Raw genomic sequence first — 21967 nt, 5'->3', positions numbered from 1 at the left:
TTATGATTTTAGATAATTTTATTGTCCGATACACTGGAAGGAGAAAGAAGAGGGGTCGTTTGGTGCGAGCACAGTTTTTTTTTTTTAGTTTGACAGAGCCATACGAAATATGTCATTCTAAAAGAGCCTCTGCTCGTCTGGGCGGGCCCTCTGTCACAGTCCATACATCCCCGGTGTCTTTATGACGTCATTCATATAGTGCTGGAAACTCTCTACGGCACTCTACGCCAAAGTCTCTCGGCATTTCAGCCAAGGGAATGCACTCTGATTGTCATGCCAGCAGGCGTAACATAAGCCAAAAAAAAACAAAACAAAAAACTGAACGTAAAAAAACCCTAAAAACTATCTAAATAAATAGTTCCATCCTGGGGCGGACTAGATGTCGAAATCAGCCAGGGAATTTCTATAAAATCCGAGCCACACCTTGTATATTGTTACGATTCTCTCTCCTACTCAGGCCTTCTGTAAACACTGCTAAACACACAACAACATAAAAACACATCAAGAACTTGACAACAAGGCTCCAAATAATCTGGTACTTTAATAAGGGTCAAATAAAACTGCTAATATGACACAATTGGCAGTACATCAACTACTACAACGTTAGACTGTATATCACTCTACTAAACTCATAAACTCTACTGTCTCTTCCTGGACTCGTACGTTTCACTGGAGGACTGCACCAGGACCGACTTCATGGCTGACTAACAGTCCCGGTCTCAACGCTCTCCGGTCTTGAACTGCTCTTTTCTTACACACTGTGTCTCTGGTCTGCGCAGGCTTATGATTAGATGACCATAACACGTGCGCTATTCACGTGCAAATTTCATGCCAGTACTGTCCCTTGCCTTTCAATATAGCACGCTAAACTGTATTACTGGCCTGTGTCACCTACGTCAGCTGATCACACACAGTTAACCCTTTTGCGTCGCGAATAGGGTTATAACAATATCATTTGATGGGCATCCAGTGCTAGGTCTACCTGTCCTTCAAATCATTACGTTAAGTTAGGTAATGCATCGATAACCGTACGCATGCTCTACATCAGAACAAGAAATATAGGCATTATGTTGCTTTTTAACTATTTAGGTCCGAAAAGTATGAAGTATATTAGAAGCACTGTCTACGGATGTAGGCTATTACATTATTTTGGAAAATGTGTTAGAGTAATTAGTATTGTACTGTAGAGTCTCTAAAAGATTTCTTTAAACACAACGTTCAGAGCGGCCCATTATAAGAGAATATTATAAAACCTTTAATAATTTAATATATGTCATAGTGGCATCCGTGCGGTCCTTCCGCTGGCTCTTTGGGTACCGGCCCACCGGTGTTTGCCCGAATGCGCATATAGCCAGTCCGCATCAGAAACGTACATACATTTTTACAATACCTCTATTCTAATCACAACTTTCTGGGAACTTGACACGGATCTCAAAAACGGCTCTTGCAAATTTCCGAGAAAGTCAACAATTGATTATGTCGCTGAATAAAAAAATACTCTCTGTGGTCACACTGGGTAAACTCTAGTTTGACCGTTATAATTTAAAAAAAAAAAAAAAAAAAAAAAATTATCTAGAGAACGTGGTCTAGATCTAGATCCAAAATCGGTTTTGAAATGACTTTCGGGGTGTTATTGAAAAGACTACCGCGCTTGAGAAATCCCGAATGTAAGGTATTATTGATTCAAGAGTTTGATAAATTAAAGTTCAGGAAAATTGTAATCATCGACTTCTAAAGGCCCTTTCATTGGAGTATCATACAGTGTATTTCATCTATACATTAGCTTAAAACTGGATTCTTTCTCGTTTCGGAAGGGGAAGGCAGGGTAGAACAATGTTCCATTGTTTTCAGATCCAACATTCATTAACTATTCAGATAAACAAATAACAATCGCTCTATATATTGTATAAAGTGGTATTGTCTTTTTGAAAACGGTATTTCTAAGCCATAATGTGAAACAAAGATAAGAAAAACAAATCGAACTGCTCACAATAAAAACTCTTCACACTCAATCTACACACAAACACACTTGGCAACACGCCAACAAACACACAACCAAACTTCTAACCTCTATGCATTAGATCCATTATTGAGCCTCTCAAGGACATCATTCCTCCGCCAGAGAATAAGGGAGACAAGCCTTTTCATCTCAGCACAATAGCAGTGTCGTTAGGTTGTCTTCTCTTTGGGTTCAGCATTTTTTTCATTTCCATTTTCTGTTTTTTAAATAAACTATTCAAGGGCCACATTTTTAGAACTAGACTCAATATTCCCAAATAGAGCCTCATTATAGATTATGTGAAACAGAAGAAAAATACAAGTTTATAATAAGATTTCATTTCCTCTTTCCAATACCCCTCATTAAAAACAGGCTATACTATGTAATGATAGGGAATCCCTCTTTTAATTTTGTCCATTCTACAAAGCTTATATCAACTCACTATGTCTCAAGCTGTCTGAGATCTTGTACACGTTCTTTCTCCCATTTCCCATTCTCGGATCAGGTTTAAACTTTGCACAATTATTTATTGCCGATGACAGCACACGAATCAATTTAAAAAAAAAAATTAATCAATTAGCTAATCAATTAGTCATAATTAATTATTTTTATTTTATATAGAAAATGAACTTAGTTTAGGGGAGATAAGCATTAGATTGTCTGCCAGAAAATTTGAAACTAACTATCGAGCTTTAAACACCAAGCCTAGAAGAGGATATATAGGTTTATATTATTCTTTAAATGTCTATTAAGCCTGTGTCTGTTATCTTTATTTCAGAAGGTGACCGAGAGCTTCATGTGTCTGTCTTGTTAGACGGCCTGGAGACTGCCTTAGAATTTTCCACTCCTATTGAAAGCCTGGTAAGTTTCTGGTTTGTTTCCCCTGCTGTCTTAAGAAAAAGACAAAAAAAGAACAAAAGAAAGCGAAATAGAGAGGGAAAAGAAAAAGGAAAGATAACGAGATCATATCATTGAGAGAGAGAGAGAGAGAGAGAGAGAGAGAGAGAGAGAGAGAGAAGACTGCACAAATCTTCTTCTATTAATAATTTTTAATCCAGAACCTAGAATTTTCTTACTCAAGTTTTATTCTTTCTGTCCTTTCTAGAACTGACTTCAGGGACTTTTGACCCGACCTCAATATCTGATTGGTTCTTCATTAATTCACATGAGAATAGTGCGTGATTATCCATTGACCTCAATTTTTGTGGAATAAGTTCACAGATGCTGCATCGATTCGTGAGCATTGAGTTAATAGACAGAAATGCTTTACGAGATGAGCCGAAAGTCACATGACTGAATGTAGCCAACAGATATAGTGACACAGATTTTATAAATTGACATGCGAAATAAAACCAACATACCTACAGACAAACACACAAGATTGTACTATGATAATTTGCGAAGCAACTCCTTGGTATAATAATAAAGCATTGTATGATTCAGAAAGGTAAAATACATACTCATCTCATCATCTCTGCCTGGGGGAAAAGGCGACCAACTAACTTCCACCAGGCGTCTCTGGGCGACTTCTTGCCCATCCTTTTGCAAATCGAGACTCCACGTATTTCTAAACTCCTCTCCTCTTCTTTTTTCCTCGGGGAGTCCAAGTGATGGCTGTCTTGTGGAGTTTTGCCAGCGTCTCGAAAGAAAATACAATAAACATGCCGGACCAAGTTAAACAAAGGACGTTTGGGCCACGAGGCCTTCATCAGCTACAAAACAAACACACAAAAAAGACAAACAATTAGCACAAAATAGGCTTCAGTGAACTTATCTGTCCGATGTTGTTCTCTATCGAGGCCCAGATGTCCTTTGTTTGATTTGGTCTGGCATGTTTATTGTATTTTCTATACAGTCGTTTGTACAGCAATAAATCTTTGTTTCAGCGTCTCAAAGGTTAATATTTCAAGGGGCTCCAGCTATGTTCTTTCTTCTGTGCTACAGTTCCACACTAATGATCTTGTTAAAAGCTTTTATTTCTCAAGAAGAAAAGAAAATTGCGGGAGATTTGAAAACAGAGAATACTCTGTAAACACTGGGACTACACAAACTGGGCAGACGATTTTCATAAAAAAAAACCCTCAACAACTTTAGCAAGATCTCTAAACTTCTTTGATCCCTTATAAATAACTCTGGTCGTCTGCTGGGAAAACTTAATTGAATAACAAAACTACAATAGTCGCTCTTCTGTTCCAAATAATCCATTTGTTGGAAAGCAGCTGCACTCCTTTCTCCTACTCCCTCGCACACTGACCCAGACTTTCTAGAAACTATTTCTATTGGTGTAACAAAATGTGACCACTTGAAGTGAACAAATGACCTAGCACTGGCCCGTATCTTGTTCGAAAAAAACAACAACTAAAAATATATATAGTTCCATAATGCAATTAACATTTCCGGATTGAGTTTGCATGTCTTCACTTGCCTATATATGTCTAGCCTTACACTAGAACTTTTTGTTTAGTTAACTGCTCGTTGCTCGTTTAATTCAATATGTATCTCACAAGTAAAAGAGTTCTACCTCTTGGTCTTGGCTCTAGAATTTTCTAACTGGTCGAGATGAAGAAAAACATTTTTTTTTGGATTGTCGACTATCTAATTTAGGTTGTTGACCTAAATAGTGGCGTGCCAAGGGTGCTAGGCGCCTAAACATAAACCATTTACTTCTGCAGCGATAAACAAATGTGTAGAAAAATAAAATAGATATACAGAAAATTAAACCCTGTTAAAGCAAAGTAAAAACAAAATGCCGTCAATTGTTACTAACAAAGAGATAGGATGAGCAATTAACACAATAGGCTTTTAGTTAACATATTGAATCTCATTCACCAATCGTAAACAAACAACATTTAAGCCACGTGATTTTCTATATCTTCTATACAAATTGTGTAATCCATAACGGCTGTCACGTGATACGTATTTTTCTTTGTTTTATCAATATTATGACGTGGCTAAATGTGTTTATTTACGATTGGGGAATGAGATCCATTATCTAAATAGGGATTATTTAAAAATAAAAGCATTAACAAATGAACTAATTTTTTTTAGTGAAATTTATTATTCTTTTCCAAAAAAATATGACTATAAATTCATATACAATGAAGTAACTAAATTATATGTTACATCGTAAAAATAATAAAGCCATCATAATACATTTGTCTATCAACCAGGATGACTAATAAGAGGTGATAATAACATCACATTAATCTACCAAGTCTACTATAGAGAAAAATGTCTATGTAAAAGAACAGAATGCTGTTTCATTGTACACAGGGACCTCTTCGGTGATTCATGTTATTATTAGTTAATGAAATACAAATAAATTGTTTTGACCTGAAGATGAAACGACCAATTAGTTAAACCCGTACTTGTTATCCACAAATTGCAATAGAACTAACCTATATTACACAAGGTGTCTTCCCTTGTCATATGTTAGACGAGTATGTCTAGTTGTCTGCTGAGGATGTGTTCACGCCAATACTAGTCTATAGCCCTGTATCTCGTCATTCGATGAAGACCGCTTCGTCATCCCTATCTAGTATCATGTGTATCATTGAGTCCCTTCTTCCTCTTCCCATATTGAAAACTCTCAACTCTCTCTCCTTTAGCTGGCCATGAAGGAGCCGCGGCCTTTGTAAGAGAGCTTCAGCTGTCTCTTTCACAGGTTACTTGCTGCTTGGTGGTCTTCTCTACGCTAGTTAATGCGATCGGGCGCCCAGGGCCGGATATAACTTGGGGACGCCTCGGAATAGAATTTTTGTGGAGGACCCTACACTTTTTCGAAAGGATTAATAAAAATCCACTTATAATAGAAAAAAATACAAATATCTAAACGCATGCCATATTATAAAAGAAAGTGATTATTTGTTAATTAATTTATATTTTCCTTCTTTTTAAAAATAAAGTTATTTAATTTGCATATTTTTGTGCCAAAAAAAAAGCAAATTTGTAGAATTCAAGCAATGTAGTAAATCCGGAGTATATTACGAACACGCTATAAGAGGACACTTTCAACAGCACCAGTGCTGCCAACTGTAAGTTTTAAAGTATTTTTGGTAAAAATTCGAAAAAAAAAAAAGTAAAGCTGCTGACCAGTAGAAATATGGATTTTTTTTCCTAATGTGGGGGCCCCTTTCTCGTAGATTCTCCAATCTCGCCTGCCCTCACTTAAACCCGGCCCTGCTGGCGCCTGACCTGGTCTTTAAATCTTTTCCTGGGGTTGGGGCGCATCTATTACGCCATCCTCCTTTATTGTTTTTTTTTTTAAACAATTTATTTGTAACTATACTGTTAATTGCGATTCATCTTCTTATTTCAATATTGGTAACCCAAGGGACACTAATCTTGATTTTAAAGTATTAGATTCGGCATTCGTGATTGTCTCTCTTTGTTTCCATTACAGGCGCTTCATTCCGTACCCACCCCCGATGCCTTCGTCATTGTATTCACCATTGATGACCGCTCCACTTTTGAGAGGGCCACTGACCTCTTGTATGAACTCAGGAAGATGGACTGCTGGACAGGGCCGGTCATCCTAGTGGCTAACAAGTGTGATCTGGTTAGGACAAGGGCTATTTCTACAGAAGGTTGGTTAATACTCTTTATGACCATTTTTTTCTTCTAACGTTTGATGTTATTACTAACTAATGCCGCTTTACGGAAGACATCTTCAGAACAGAATACAAGTCCCAAATAAAACAAAACATTACATAATTGTTTAAAGACAAATCTTCTTTTATGAAGCTTATACATTTTCACAGCAGCGATTATTGTATTTTTAATAACATATTAATTATAGATTTAAAAATATGATAATATAGAGGCCCGGTCAGAATTTTTAAAGAGGCCCTTACCTTCTTAAAGCTTCAATAGAAATGCACTTGGCAATAATACTAAATCTAAAATGATGCCATATTAGTTGAGAAAAAAAACGTGAAATACTTGTAAATTTAATAGCATTTTCCATACTTCTCCATATATGTAAAATGTATATTTTGTTAAAAACTCACATGTTTGAGTTGTCAACGCGAACTTTAAAGATTTATATTTGCATTTTTTTTTACTGAGAGCGCAGGGAAGATAAAATAAATTACAAGACGTAGGAGCTTGTACTAAAGAATTTTCCGGAATTCTGAGTTGCAGAGAAGCATTCTCCTGGCGGCTAGAACATTTTCGTCCCTCCTCTATTTCCCCATCCTTACGAAGCAAAAGTATAAATCTACTCTGAGGATATTACTAAGGCAGTCCACGAATAGGATGGATTGATGTTGTGGAGGTTTATCATCACTTTTATATTTGTGGGAAGCGTGGTCGAGAGGCTAAGTGCGCTTGAACTTAGCTTGGCTTGGCTACCTATGAAGGGAGCTCGAGGTTTGACACCCGACTCGGGCAGAGTTGTGTTTACTCAGCACGGATACCCCCTCCCCCCCTCCCAACTGGTCTCACAGTTGAGATTGGACCAAAGCGCTCTGAGCATGCTATAAGCATCAAAGTAGATCTATATAAACGCCATAATTTATTTATTTATACAGAAGAACGATTTGATAAAGTTAACCTTCATTGCTCTATTACTATACACTTTTTTTTAACACATCGATTACTCTTCGTTCTCTCAGAGGCCATCAGCGTGGCCACAACCTATGACTGTAAGTACATAGAGACTTCTACAGTCCTGAACCACAATGTGGATGAGCTCTTGGTGGGCGTGGTGGCCCAGATCCGGCTGAAGGAGGCCTCCACTTCCAAATCTTCCAACAGCGACGTCAGCTGCTACGCCAGGAGCAAGCACCTACTGAGCAAGATCTTCAAGAAAGACAACCTCTCCAAATCTTGTGAGAACCTTTACGTCCTGTAATGGTTCTGTTATTTTACAGGGAATAGACATGCTGCTCATTTCTCATATAAAAGACATGCCTTTTAAGCCTTTTGATTTAATATGGATATTTTGTGAAAGTGTTCGAAATAGTTAAATAGTTTACCTTACATCCGTTGGCAACAAAGCTCCTTAATTTTACGCCATTGTAAATTGTTCACTATAAAAAATACTAGTCATTCTATCTTTGTATTGTTTATTAATAAAGGTGTGAACATTGTTTGAAATGGTTTAGATCTATGGAACAAATTACAGTTGGTAATGACATTTGAGAATTTGTGTTGTGATATTTAATGTTTTCTCGAAGCATCTTTCGCGTGACAGTCGTAGGAAATGGAAAACAGAACAACCGCATTATATAATTACACAATGCAAGAGATAGATTTTTGTTCCAAAGTATTACAATAATAATAATAAAATATCAGCTATAAAAAAAGTAAAGTTCCCCTTTCAGACCTTTGCGATCTACGGGGCAGATGATGTTACTGTCATTTGTTTCTTTGGCCAACGGTTAACAAGCAGGGTGTCCTGTGGCCAGCACAACGACTGACTGTCTTAACCTTTCCCAACGAAAGTCAGGTACCCACTAGAGTTGGGTGGACTCGGGTGCCATACAAATTCCGAAATTCTAAATTCCAGCTTTCACCGAGATTCGAACCCTTGACCACAAGGTCGGAAGCCAAGCGCTTAACCACTCAGCCACCGCTTTAACTATAATGACGATATGGCGAAAAGAAGCCAGGGGGATAACTTACTTTAAAATAAAAGTACGCTGCTCAAGTTGTCTCTCTTCCCGATAAATCTTTACACCGATATGATGGCTGTACTGTATCATGTTCTTGAATGCGCGTCTGTAGATATTTTATTCCAGGAGTGGTGCCCTAATAGTAAGAACGACTCTACTTGGACAAAGCATTCTTTAGTAAGTGTGTCTGTACCTTTGTATATAGCCACATGCTTCACTTCTCTCCCTTTGCCTCTATGTTCTCCTGCTATAATTGCACCAAGAATACTACTGTACTGTTTTCCTGATAAATGTAACTATATTTGCTGATAAACTGTATGCATGATAAATTGAGTACTCGTTACATTGTGTGCATGATAAACTGTATACGTACTTGTCAATGTGTATGAGATTCAATTATAACTTTTTTTAAAAATCTTGTAATTACTTACAATCGTTACCATTTCAATTAATGTCTGTGACTTTTATGATGCTTTGAATTACAAGTACTTATATCCATTTACACTAGCCATTAGTATAGTGTACAAACTAATCGTGTGGTATGCGCGCTGGGCTGTTGTTTGATGGTCTCGATGGTCCAGGGTCTGAATCCTGTATCACCCGCCGTCCTGCGGGAGGTTTGGGCTGGGATGTAATTATTTTCAAATCTAAAGAAACATCTGAAAATATGTAAATAGAACAAACCCGTTTATAGTTACATACTACTTATCTTTGTTCTTTTTTTCATTCTTGACTTACATGATCATAGCGTTAGACGTATAGATGTAGATAATTTCGAAACTCATAGAATAGTTAAAGTTTCAATTTATAGTTATCTAGATATACTTACTTACTCCTGTGAATCTCCAGGGTACCAAAGCGCCGCAACCACACTTCGAAACACGGTTCTGAGCAGCTTTCTTTATCAGCTCTCTTGTCATTCCATGTCACCGATGCCTGACCTCTTCCAGGTTTTGCTAGGGCCTGCACACTTTCCTCATTAATTTCAGACCAAGTGCCTGCATTGCAACACTAGTAGTTGGCTTTCCCAGGGTGTTTCCCATCCAGCTCCACTTTCGCTGTTCAATGTCTTGGGTTATCCTGGGTTTTGGCTTGTTCTCTCCCATCAGTTCATATCTTTTCGGGTATTCCCAAGATCTGGCCAAGGCAACTGTGGAAGAAGCTCTGGAGTTGTTCCATACATTTTTTGTTTAACTCCCTATGTCTCTGACCAGTAAAGAAAAACCGCTAATAATGTTTGCGTTAACTCTTTCCCTCCGTAATTATCTTTCCACATTCAGACGGAATTCTTCATTTTGCTCATTAGTATTTCACTACCGTATTATGATTAAGCTTCAATAACTTTGTTCGTTGTGATCAGAAAAAAAATGTTTTATTTGGTCTAGAGTTAAAAGGGAATGCATGCTCCTTCTATATAACATAAAGAAAAGTTTTTTTTAAATTAAATATTAATTTAATTTGATGAGGTCAAATCAGCGATGTGTCGATTAGGAGAGAAAGAGTTAAAGCTTCGGATCTTGTAAAGACAGAGCTTTGGATCGCCAGATTGCTTGAAGAGTGGTAAAGACAAATTTAGCTTAATCAAAGCGATTTCGTATATCTAGTTATAACTTTAAAAATATTGTTTGATTATTTATGATCTTCAAGGTCGCTGTACAATACACGAACAAGAGACACATACACATTGAATGTACGCTATTGTTGGACAATCTAAAATTTCTTAAGAACAAAAAAAGGGTGTTTAGGACAAGTCAGGACAGGGACATTATTAAAGACACCTTGCTATGTAGAGATTCATCTTCTTCAGTTGTGCCCAAACTGTTTAGGTCCTGGGGCCATATACATTACCAACACATGTGCCATCGGCCATATTACCAAAAAAATGCGTCGAATTGAATGGAAGCGACTTTTAACGACTTTTTTTTTTCATGCAGACGTTTCACTTCACCGGACATGAGCGAGCCTTAATTTGGACATCACTGGCATGTATCTTGTTAAGCTCAGTTATTTTTGTGAGACTATTGAATATATTTAATGCCAAACGCCTCAGTATGACATTGTATACAGTATCCTGTAATTAGTTTTCTAAAACATGGCTTCCTGGAGATGAATTTCAACCTTCTATGCTCTAATTATGTAATGCCTTTGATAATACATGTCATCTAAATTGTCTTTTTACATAAACTTTTTTTTTATTATGATGATACGTCTAATGGGCGTGATGGCTGAGTGATAAAACTCTTGGCCTGCCTAACAAAGGTTTCAAGTTCAAATCCCGTGATTTTGATATTCGAGATTTTTAGAACGCCCCAAGAGTCCACCCAACTCTTGGGATCGCCTGTCATTGTGCTAGCTACATAAGACTCTCTGTATTGTTACAAAACTTATCTTTGGGCCTGTCCGTTCTGCCTGGCAGGAATATTGTGTACGTTTCTTCTCCCACTTCCTGATCTCAGAACAAGTTGAAACGTTTTATTTTTATTATTTTTATTATTATTTTTATTATTATTTTTATTAGTTTTTTATTATTTCTATTTTTTTTTCTTCTTTTTTTTTATTCATTGTCGTTCACAGAACAAATTTAAAAAAATTAACCAATTAGTTCATTAATTAGAGATAATTAGTTACTTTTGTTTTATATGGAAGAAGAGGAATAAATCTTGCTGAATTGATTTTTCAAATATGTGTAGTTTAGGAGTTATGTATTAAGTATTTTCAGATTTCGTTTCTGTGCATAATGCTATGTCTATTATATTAACATGTACATCTTTAGTCATTATTCTGTTAATTCTGATCTGATGTGTTTAAAGTAAAACATGATGTATCACCAAAGAAAATGTGTATATATTCAACATACAATCTGCTCATACGTATTAATGTACAATGTCATCTTGTGAAGACAAGAGAATGACATTTCTATTCATTTTTAAAATAATATTGTCTGTATCTGTGTGCAGGTGTGTGTGTGTATGTGTATATATATATATATATATATATATATATATATATATGTGTGTGTGTGTGTGTGTGGTACTAGCCAAAACAACTCGTACTTTCTCCCTAAGAATGTCTCGTGGAGACACTTGAAGACACTTGAAGACACTTGATTGATTAGTAAATACATTTCTCTTCAATTCTCTTTGTGCCTCAGACAAAGTGCCCACTCGAGCATTCTTAAATACTAAAGGGTTAAGGTTCAAGTCCCGTTTCCCAGGAAATGTGTTCACCTGTCTAAAAAAAATGTTTTGCATTAATTCGAAGATAACTTTGGGAAGTAGAACAATCAAGTTTCAATATGTCTATATACTCCTCTTGTACTATCTTGTGTCTTAACACCTAAATATATTTTACACTTTTCCAGGTGTTTCTATGTTTTCCCCCCCAAATAACCTGACCTTATTAAAACCAGAGTTGTGAAACTAATCATGCGTGCCTTCCTTTACACATGTATAGCAACTACCATATTTTCGCGCATATCCCCCCCCCCCGGGACGCGTGTAACACGCATGCGCGAATACCCCGCACAAATGACAACATAAGAAAAAATCAGAACCGTATAAGCCGCATCTTTATACACCCCGCATGCGAAGAGTCGATTTATACCCAACTGCTGCTGCCAAAATGCTTCGCTTATTGGAAGAAGACAGTGAATATGATACAAGTTTGGATGGCTTCACTAACTAAAGCCAGGACAGCGACATGTGATTGATTGTGGACGTATTGCATACATTGTAGTCTATACATTTCGACATGACCGGTATCGGCTAATTAGTTTAGTTGCTTACTTGTGACTACTGATTACTGGTATATAAAAGACTCTCTGCCACATCAGTACTATTTGTCTTCTTGAGGTTTATAATGAAATGCTCAGAAAGCCTACCAATGTACATTTCAGAACCACACAGCAAACTATTGAAGGTATAAGGTATGTCCATAGTTTCTGTTATGCTAGGGTATGGGTAATGTAAATTTTGTAAACTCCGACCTGGGGGGGGGGGGGGGGAATAGTATAACTCGCTGGTTATATGTGCTTAAATAAGGTACACAAACTGTATATAGCTGGTCTATCAAAGCCGATGACGGCTTCTGTCATTTAGAGAGCTGAGGGCATGATTCTGCATTGCTTTGACTAGAGAGGCATTTCGGAGCCCGGCCTTTTTAGGCCTCATCTTCTTTTCACTAATAATAGATAAAGCCTGATTATACAGGGCCGGCCTTACGCATAGACAAACCAGGAAGTCGCCTAGGGCCAGTGATTGGCAGGGGGCCTCGCACAAGCCTAAAAGAAAATAAGGGAAAAAAAATCAAAACTGGGATTAAATCTCAAACATAGCAAGACTCTGTGGCTCTTCTACGGTTCTATGTATCTACTATGACTCACGGTATATTCAAGAATTTGTAGATCTACTTGCTAGACTGCCTATGTTAGAAGACCCTTTTTGCTGCTTCCTTTATGGTGAAAATGTCAAATCGTTAATTTGAGACATATGTCTTAGACTTAGGTCCTCCCGCGCCGTTGGGCGCATTGGGCAGCAAGCTGTCTCCATAAAGATCTGTCGTTGGCAATGTCTGAAGCCTCCTCCCACCTGGTGGCCACTGTTCTGAGACATATGTATCTAGACGCAAAAGAAAAACGTAACTGTATTTTTTTTTCGCTTTTTTTTTGTCTAATTCACTTGGGGCCACCAAAGTCCGGTGGCTGGCCCTGTCTGACATGACTGTCGTAACCTTGATTTGTGTCACTTTTCATCTGCTATGGTTCTAGTTGTATCTTAGCGACATTTGCGCCACTGCTTACAGCGTCAAGATCCTTCTTCTTTCTGTCAATGCTGAGTTCTCTCAAGTGGTTTAGCTTGCTCCGAAAAAAGGAGAGCCTCTTTGGAGATCGGGACGAGAGCGGATAAAAACCTACAAACTTTGAACTTTAGAAACCCAGAAAAATTAGGAATTCAATTTTATTTCGATCAAGACATTTGCATCCACTGAATACTCCACGCCGAGACCGAATACAAGTTATTAATAATAAATCCTTGTTATGAAGTGTGCGCTGATCGATTACAGCGTGCAACAATACTGCGTTGAGAAATGTGAATTAAAAATTGATTAATGAAAGAAAAACACATTGTATTTGTATGGTCTTTTTCTTTTAAACAGAAATCAGGGCCGGAGTTACCTACAGGCATGACAAGCTATAGCTTTGGGCCCCCCAAGAAATATTTAGCACTTACAGAAAATGTCTCTATATCTGTCTCTATATCTCTATCTCTAATAGCTTAGGTCCTTTCCGAATGTAAATTCAGCACTAAATACAATACATTTGTCTATTTATTGCTTTTATTGTGGAGTCACATGATCGATCCAGGGTTGACATTTCTACGCCATTCATTTATAAAGAACAATCTCTTTGTAGTTGATAGTGTTCAAGTGTTTCTTATTTCCCAGCATTCTTTTTATGTCTTTTAAACATTCATCAACATCATCATCAACATCCATTGGAGTGAGGGCTTGAGAGGATCAAATCCTCTCTTGCAAAAGCCCTGGACAGAAACCCTGCTGTCTTGCGTCACCATACAGGTCGAGAATTTTGGGTTTCCCAGACCTGTCGAGACGGAGATCAGCAAGTCTGGAGCATTAGACATAAGAACATTTTCAGCTTTGAATCGTAGGGTTTAAAAACTATGACCTTCAACTCTGAAAATATATTTTTGCAATCAATTTAGATCTATTTTTATTGATCCCTGAACAAAGACCGACGTCTCATCGATTCCAATGCTTAGAGTTCCTTTTTTTTAAGGGATAGTTGTTTTCATCACAAGGTCCAAATAAGCTATACATATTATTATTATAGCTTTTATATAGCGCTACTTTCATGCTTATAGCATGCTCAGAGCGCTTTGGTCCAATCTCATTTGTGGACCGGTGGGTGGGAGGGGGTATCTAGGAGTTGGTTTTCCGTACTGCCGAGTCGGGTGTCGAACCTCGAGCCCCCTTCTAGGTAGCCAAGACAAGCTAAGTTCAAGCGCACTTAGCCTCTCGACCACGCTTCCCACAAAAAATGATCGAAATGGCCACCTCTATCGATTTCACAGGAACGCTTAGACCTATAATAAAACAGAAAACGTTTTAATAATTATAGTTTAGATATAGGCTATTGCTCTCCGGATACCGATGGTAATTTCTGTATAATACAACAGTCTATCAGCCAAAACCTTGTGCTTGACATGTTCTATAAGTTGGTCCAGTCCATAAATATAGGTCTGTGATTTGAATGCTACATATCTACATTTCATTGATTATTTGTTACAAAATTATTCACAAGATATGTGTTCCAGCCTTACAGCGGTTCTTTCTTACCGCAAAGAGCATCCCCTCCACATCCTTTTCAAGCCGCCTGTATCAAGTACAAGGAGGTGGGGCTTATACAGTAATGTTGTCTTCACTTTACAGTGGTTCTCAACTGTATTTGACCTAGACCTAGAACAACGTAGATTTCCGAACCCATGTCACGGGCTGCAAACCACAAAGTCGAGTCACGTGGCTTAATAATTAAAATTTGGCAGAGGTTTCCAAAGCTCGGAATTCATCGCGTTACAGGTCGGTCATGGGCCCATGAGTGTAGTCTGGGGACCACTGTCGTTGTTCATACAATATTGAAAGAAATGCATGGCCTCTAGTTCAAGATGTTCAGAAGACTATCTGCGGAATGTATAATAAATTTGTTAACGTAATCAGAATCTAAATGTGCCATCGACTCGATGTTTGTATGTGCGCTCGCGTGCGTGTTTGTATTTCTGTGTGTGTGTGTGTGCTCGCGTAGTGCTGTGTATGTGTCTGAGATAGATTGTGTGTTTGTCCTTGTCCATGGCCATGCATGACCGAAAACATGTTTTTCTTACTGCAAAGTACAAAGTTATTAAAATCTTGGCGTGTATAATGTTACAATTTTATGATGTTCCAACCAAAGGCCAGTGTAATCGATACTACTGGCTTTGTTACATATAAACCTTCTGGCTTTGAACCGTTCGACACGATGGAAGCTGGGAAAGACTAAGTTCCAGAGACAAAAGATCCTGTCATTCACATGCCTTATTCTCTCAACACATGTTCCCAACGGTTTCTACTTTTAGGAGGTCTATCAAGTCCTTAATAGATTGTAACGTAAAGTAGACAAAGATTAAAATCGAGGCAACTTTTAAACCTAAGAATAAAAAAACAACAACAATTAAACAAACGTGGAACATTCCAATGGATAGAATCTAAAAAAGATACACTTAGAATTCTCTACGTGTAAGTAGCAAGCATTAATAAGAACCCATATTGATCATATATTTGAGCATGTAAGTGTATTCATGTCATGTGAGCGCTTAGTTGTATTTTTAAAATTCAGAATAAGAAACAAAACGTTATAATTAAAGGGACATAATCTGTCCATTTTTTTCATAATCTGTTAAATTTTGTTCATGTACTTTTTAAATATTTGTAAAAAAAAATAATTAATTATTTTGATTTCTTAATAAATTGATATCAATTTTTTTTTTAAATTTAATTGTTTGTGCGTGACAAATGTGGTGTAAATAAAATAATTTGATTACCTCTTCTTGTTTTATTTAATATTTTGTTTATGTCTGATCACTTTTGAAAATTACCATATCCGTTAAATGCTCCTTACACACTATTCTCCCCTCTACGCCTCCTATTCCCCGTGGCGAGATATTTAGATAGTGAAGATTGCCTTTAAGTCCTGTCGATACTCTCGGGTCAAAGGGTGCACGTCTGTGAACATTTAAATTACAAAGGATTGAACTAGTTTACAAAAATGCACAAGCACAACGGGAACATGTTAAACGATTTTAGAAGTAGGTCTATACAGTGGCGTAACGGGGTGCCCATGTGGCCCAACTTCAACAATATACCATCCCTTTAGCTACTTCAGCGGTTCTCAACCTTTTAAGCTCGACGACCCCCTTTTTACAATCTCACTCCACACAGCAATAGAAGAATAGACAAAAACAATCCATATTTTCGACGGTCTTGGGCAACCCCTGGCAAATCGTCAATCGACCCCAAAGGGGGTCGCGACCCACAGGTTGGGAACCCCTGAGCTACTTGAAGTTTGAGTGTGGGGCCTAAGGATCAAAGACGCCCCTCCATGATATAGTCGTAACGCTACAGGGTCTACAAGAATTGCTTAATATTCTTTGAATAAAAGCTTCTTTACAAGTTTTTAAACATAAAACAAGGTTACAAAGAAAAACTCAAAATCGGCCCCGAAGTGGTCCACCCAGGCAGGTAAAAAGGCAGGTATCAATATTTTCAGAAAGAACATCAGAATGAAATTCTATCAAAGACAAATGACAGAGAAGAATGGAGAAAGAATGTTGACAGATCCTGTGTGGTGCCCCAGCGGTCCAGCAGACCAAAGGATAGGTGAAAGGGAATGTGAAATTAAGTGCGAACCTTGCCTAACTGATGTAATCAAATTCTCTTATTCAAATCCTCAAAAAAAAAAAAAAAATAAATAAATGAAGTGTATGTGGATACTTCGTATAAAAGTTATATTTCCTTTAGTTAAGTACTACTAAGTTAAGTATTAATTATGTCTAACTTATATGCATACTAAATAGATTTTTTCTCTTAAAAAAGTAAACATTATCTTCGGATAAATGTAATAATTAGTAGGACAAAACTTACATAAAGTAGAAATAAAAATGTAACAAATTTTTAAACAAACAGTGCAAAACCATTTACATAGATATCTCGCCTAATAAAGGGCCTCCTATGTTCGTTGCTATTAAATAGTTCATAGTTGTAAAAGTGGTGTAATTTTATGAAAAAAATCTGCTTGCATAAGTGATTTTAAAAATGAGATTTTTCTCTTTTAGAAAAGAAAAAAGTAGCCGTTGCATCAGAATTTTGAATGGACTAAAATACTATGATGTCGGATTTTCACTATCTTTTCTAGTTTACGAGATCTAAACAGGATGGACAGACGATATCGGACAGACATTTCACACAAAACTTAAAGCGTCTTTTCCCCTTTCGGGGACCGCTAAAAATGCTTATGTTCAGAAAAATATTTAACTTTTTTTTACCCCTCCGGCTTAGGGCAAATATTTGGCACACACTGCTTTTCAATCAAGGGGGTGGGGGCCTCGAGCTAAAATCCTGAATTTAGCTGAGTTGTGTTTGCTGAGTGCCCAAAAGAGGCACTGAAACCTTTCCCCACATATCCCTTCCCCACACATGGTCACAGAAGAGAATGAACCATAATGCACCATCCTATAGCATGCAAGTTGCGCTTTATAAAAGATGTTTAAAAATTATGTACTTTGCATAGGCATCTTTTTACAAAGCTTATATCAACTCAATCAGTCGGTCTGTCAGTACAACATTAGTGCATGCTATTTTTCCGAAATGAAATCTCGGATCAAGCTGAAATTTTGCACAATTATTTCTTTTACCTGACAAACCAAGAATCCATTACAAAATTACACAATTAGTTAATTAACTATATATTAACTCCCTATCGCAAACAAGGAAAAGAACTTGTTCTTAAGCGATAAAGTGGTATAACTTGAATTAGTCCCCGTTATAGTCTGTAGAGAGGATATGAATATAAAACTAAATTAAATTAATTGCTACCATATAATTAATTTATTTGTTGATATTTTGATTTTTCCATGTTTTATTAGAAGCTATAAATAATTGTGCATAGTTGTAGTATTATTCGCCAACAGCAATTGGGAGAAATAACCAGACAGACAGAGAAAGTGATTTGATGTAAGATTTGTAAACAAAAATTAATTAACGCTCACCTAATGAAGAATTTTCGAAAAAAAAACACAATAGAAAATAACTTTGCCTTCATGGTTCATGCAGCTCCTTAAAAAAAAAGAAACTCACACAATTTATTCATAAACAATTTATTCATAAACGTTTTTACATCAATCAAATTTTATCTACATGTTATCTCCCCTTCTCATGATCTCACACAAATCCACACACCAGGAGTTTTTATTTGTTTTTTGTTTTTTTACAAAGAATGCTGCCTGAATGTTGAAGACTTTTTTACTTTTTAATTGTGAACCAGCTCGAGGAGTTAAGTATCAAGTGAATACAAGTAAGGCAAAAATTGCTGGGGGGGGGGGGGGGGTATGAAGAGAAAAAAGGGGAAGGGGGGCAATAGTTACTCTCTCAATAGGTAGACTGTGTGCTGTGTTATCAATACGATACCACTGTTTTAAATGCGCCACGTTTTATTGCTCTTTACCTGGGGTTGCAAAACACAAACTACAATGCAGTCATTAAACTTATAGATCTCAATGCCGGATTTTAGTAAATAGAGGCCTGATCCAGGATTTTTCAAGCTGCCACCACCCTGTTGAAGCCTCAATATAAATGCGCTTGAAAATATTTATAAATCTAAAAGCATGTCATATTAGAAAAGAAAAAGTAGATTACTTGTAAATTCCATATTTTTTCCCGCACATTTAACATGCATATTTTGTTAAAAACTTATCTGTTTGAGTAGTCAAAGCGAACTTTAAAGACTTATAGTTGCATTTTTTCTCTTACTGAGAGTACAGGACAAATAAAATAAATTAGAAGACGTTGGAGCTTGTACTGAAGAATTTTCCATGATTTGCAGTTGCGGAAAAGCATTCTCCTGGCGGCTAGAACGCACTATGCATCCTAGTAAATATACAAAAAGAAACGCAGGACAAATGAAGTACTATAAAATGGAGGCAGCACTGACCTATATTTAAAAGCCAGGAACACTCGATGTACATAAAGCGCACAAAGGGAGGCTCTGTGGCTTAGTGGTAAGCACTTGGCTTTTGAAACGGAGTGTCACGGGTTCGAATCCTGGTAAAGACGGTGCTTTTTAATTTCAGCATCTTTAGAGCGCGTCTGAGCTCATCAGCTCTAATGGATACCTGACATGAGTTGGGTAAAAGTAAAGATTTATGCTTCATATGACAAGTTCGTTAATCATGGGTCACAGAAACAGATGATCTTATACCATTTATTATCTGCCCTATAGACCGCGTGCTCTGAAAGGGGAACATTACTTTTTTTTTATACTTTCTAATGCATAAGTATCGATGACCAATTTTTAGGCCTTCTATTGAACGAAAAATTCGACCCGCTCTGGTATGAGAAGCATGTAGCTTGGAAGACAAAACGACTTCTCTTACTTAATTTTAATCTTTGAAAGCATTAATAAAGTCATTCTTGCTTTGTTAATATTTCAGTATTATTAGCGAGCTTAAATAAAGGCGGTACATTCCGGAAAACGCTATAAATTTCAAATCACGCGCCTTTTTTTCCCTCACTGACATAGATGAAAGCAACTGGCATCAGATAGTCTTTGAAAGAGACAGTTTAAAACTCTCACGAGGGTCGCGAGACAGACACACGAGTCCCTAACAAAAGCCAGTGTCGAAGACAGGCGCAGAAGACGAAAAGAAAACATAAAATAGACTTCCGGCGGACAACGACTTTGTCTTCATTATATGTGGAAAAATATGTAGGTCACTACTGGGATTATGTGAGATACTGCACTCATCTTTAATATTCGGAATCGAAGACATAGTCCACTATGTATATATGCCTATAGCTTGAAAATAAATTAACGCCCTTACGCTTTACGAAATTAGAACCACTGGCTAAAATTCATTGTGTTCTATTGCTAGTTGGCCAAAAAGTAGAATTTAAAAAAAATGTAATTAAAAACAAGATTGCAAGGATAGTTTGTGTGGAAACACAAACTCAGGATCGACCCAAGAAGTTGTTCACTCAGGTAGGTAAATAAGATAGATCTCAATATTTTAAATATAATTGTAAGCAGTTAAAAAACAACTAAAAAATATTAATAACAACAATGTGAATCCATCTAAATACAAAACAGAGGAGACATGTACATGTTTGTATGTGCTGTCGGTATTATTGTATAGTTAGGCCAACAGACGGCTTGATAGCACAGGATACATAGATATGTATTTCTTGTTATTATTACATTGTTAATATTCATTATATCCAATGAACTGATTGATATGAAGATATGGTTTAATGTGGTTTAATGAAAAAGCCTTTGCTACAGAACTTTGCAAGATCTAAAACATTATGATATTGGATTTTTAATATCTTTTCTTGTTTTTGCCATCCAAACGAGACGAACGGACAGACAGACAGATCATACAAAACTAGAAAGGCTTTTGATAGCCCGTTAAAAAATCATTCACTTAAAATCAAAACAGAAAAACAATAAAAGTTATTAATTAATTACAATTACCATGCCAGAGTATCACATACAAAGTTCACATTATGTCCTAAATAAATACTCACAAGCATTTCTCTTACAACAGTACAATATCATATGCACTTCAAAACTAAGCATAGGTCAGGGACGAAAACAAAATTAAAGATAACTTGACTCTTTAAAAAAAAGTCTGAGCACTTAGCGGCTACTTTAAATAAAACAAGGGGGGCGCGGTGGTCGAATGGTTAAGCGCTTGGCTTCGAACCTGAGGTCCTAGGTTCGAATGCCGGTGAAGACTGGGATTTTGAATTTCGGGATTTTTAGGACGCCCCTGAGTCCACCCAACTCTAATGGGTACCTGACTTTAATTGGGGAACGAAAAGGCGGTTGGAAGTTGTGCTGGCCACATAACACCCTGCTTGTTAATCGTTGGCCAAAGAAACAGATGACCTTAACATCATCTGCTCTATAGATCACAAGGTCTGAAAGGGAAAACTTTACTTTTACTACTAAATAAAACAACGTGGCTTTGGATCAAGTCCACCTTATCACACTATATGTACACTTCACAGTAACGCCTATAGAAGGGGTGGGCAGCCTTTTCCTATCGAGGGCCGCATTACAAAAATGTGTGTAATGGGGGGCGCATATATCTAATGTAGGCCCTACTTACAACTTTGAAAAAATACACTAGCTAACTGTGTATAAAGTCTTTTAATTCACATTTATACTGTGTTATACATTTACATTAAAAATTTTACGCTTTCTGTTGAAGGCGATTTCTGAAAATAATTTTACGATAATTTTTATTTAAAATGTTGTTATAGTCTGTCCACATCAGACCAGTTCATCACAAATGAACAGCTGTACTTTATTTAAAGTGTTTAACTGTTTAGACTCGTGCATAATGTTTCAGAATTGTGGAACTAGTTTACACTCAGTCAGCATTGACCTGTTCCTACACTTGTTTATTTTCATCAAACAGAAAAAAAAAAATGCTTGTTCACAGATGAATTTGTACAAAAATAATGTGAAAGTTTAGCAGTAAAGTATTTTAAAGAGTGGAAATACAGCTTCTGGCACTCAGAA

The 21967-nt window shown here is 36.9% G+C and overlaps 1 protein-coding gene across 1 annotated transcript in view; it reads left to right on the top strand.

Moving 5' to 3' along the window:
• Positions 1-8270, top strand: part of LOC106058393 (GTP-binding protein RAD-like) — a 174228-nt gene extending 165958 nt beyond the window's left edge. Inside the window, exons 6-8 of the mRNA XM_056036632.1 lie at positions 2778-2860; positions 6402-6585; positions 7615-8270. Of these exons, the coding sequence (XP_055892607.1) occupies positions 2778-2860; positions 6402-6585; positions 7615-7853 (506 nt within the window). The 3' untranslated portion in view covers positions 7854-8270. The remainder of the gene's footprint in view (positions 1-2777; positions 2861-6401; positions 6586-7614) is intronic.
• Positions 8271-21967: the final 13697 nt, after the last annotated feature.

This window comes from Biomphalaria glabrata, chromosome 7 (genome assembly GCF_947242115.1).
Source record: "Biomphalaria glabrata chromosome 7, xgBioGlab47.1, whole genome shotgun sequence".
Taxonomy (NCBI): Eukaryota; Metazoa; Mollusca; class Gastropoda; family Planorbidae; genus Biomphalaria; species Biomphalaria glabrata.
Note: the sequence above shows the minus strand (reverse complement) of the source record. Positions and strands in the feature narration are given on the sequence as shown.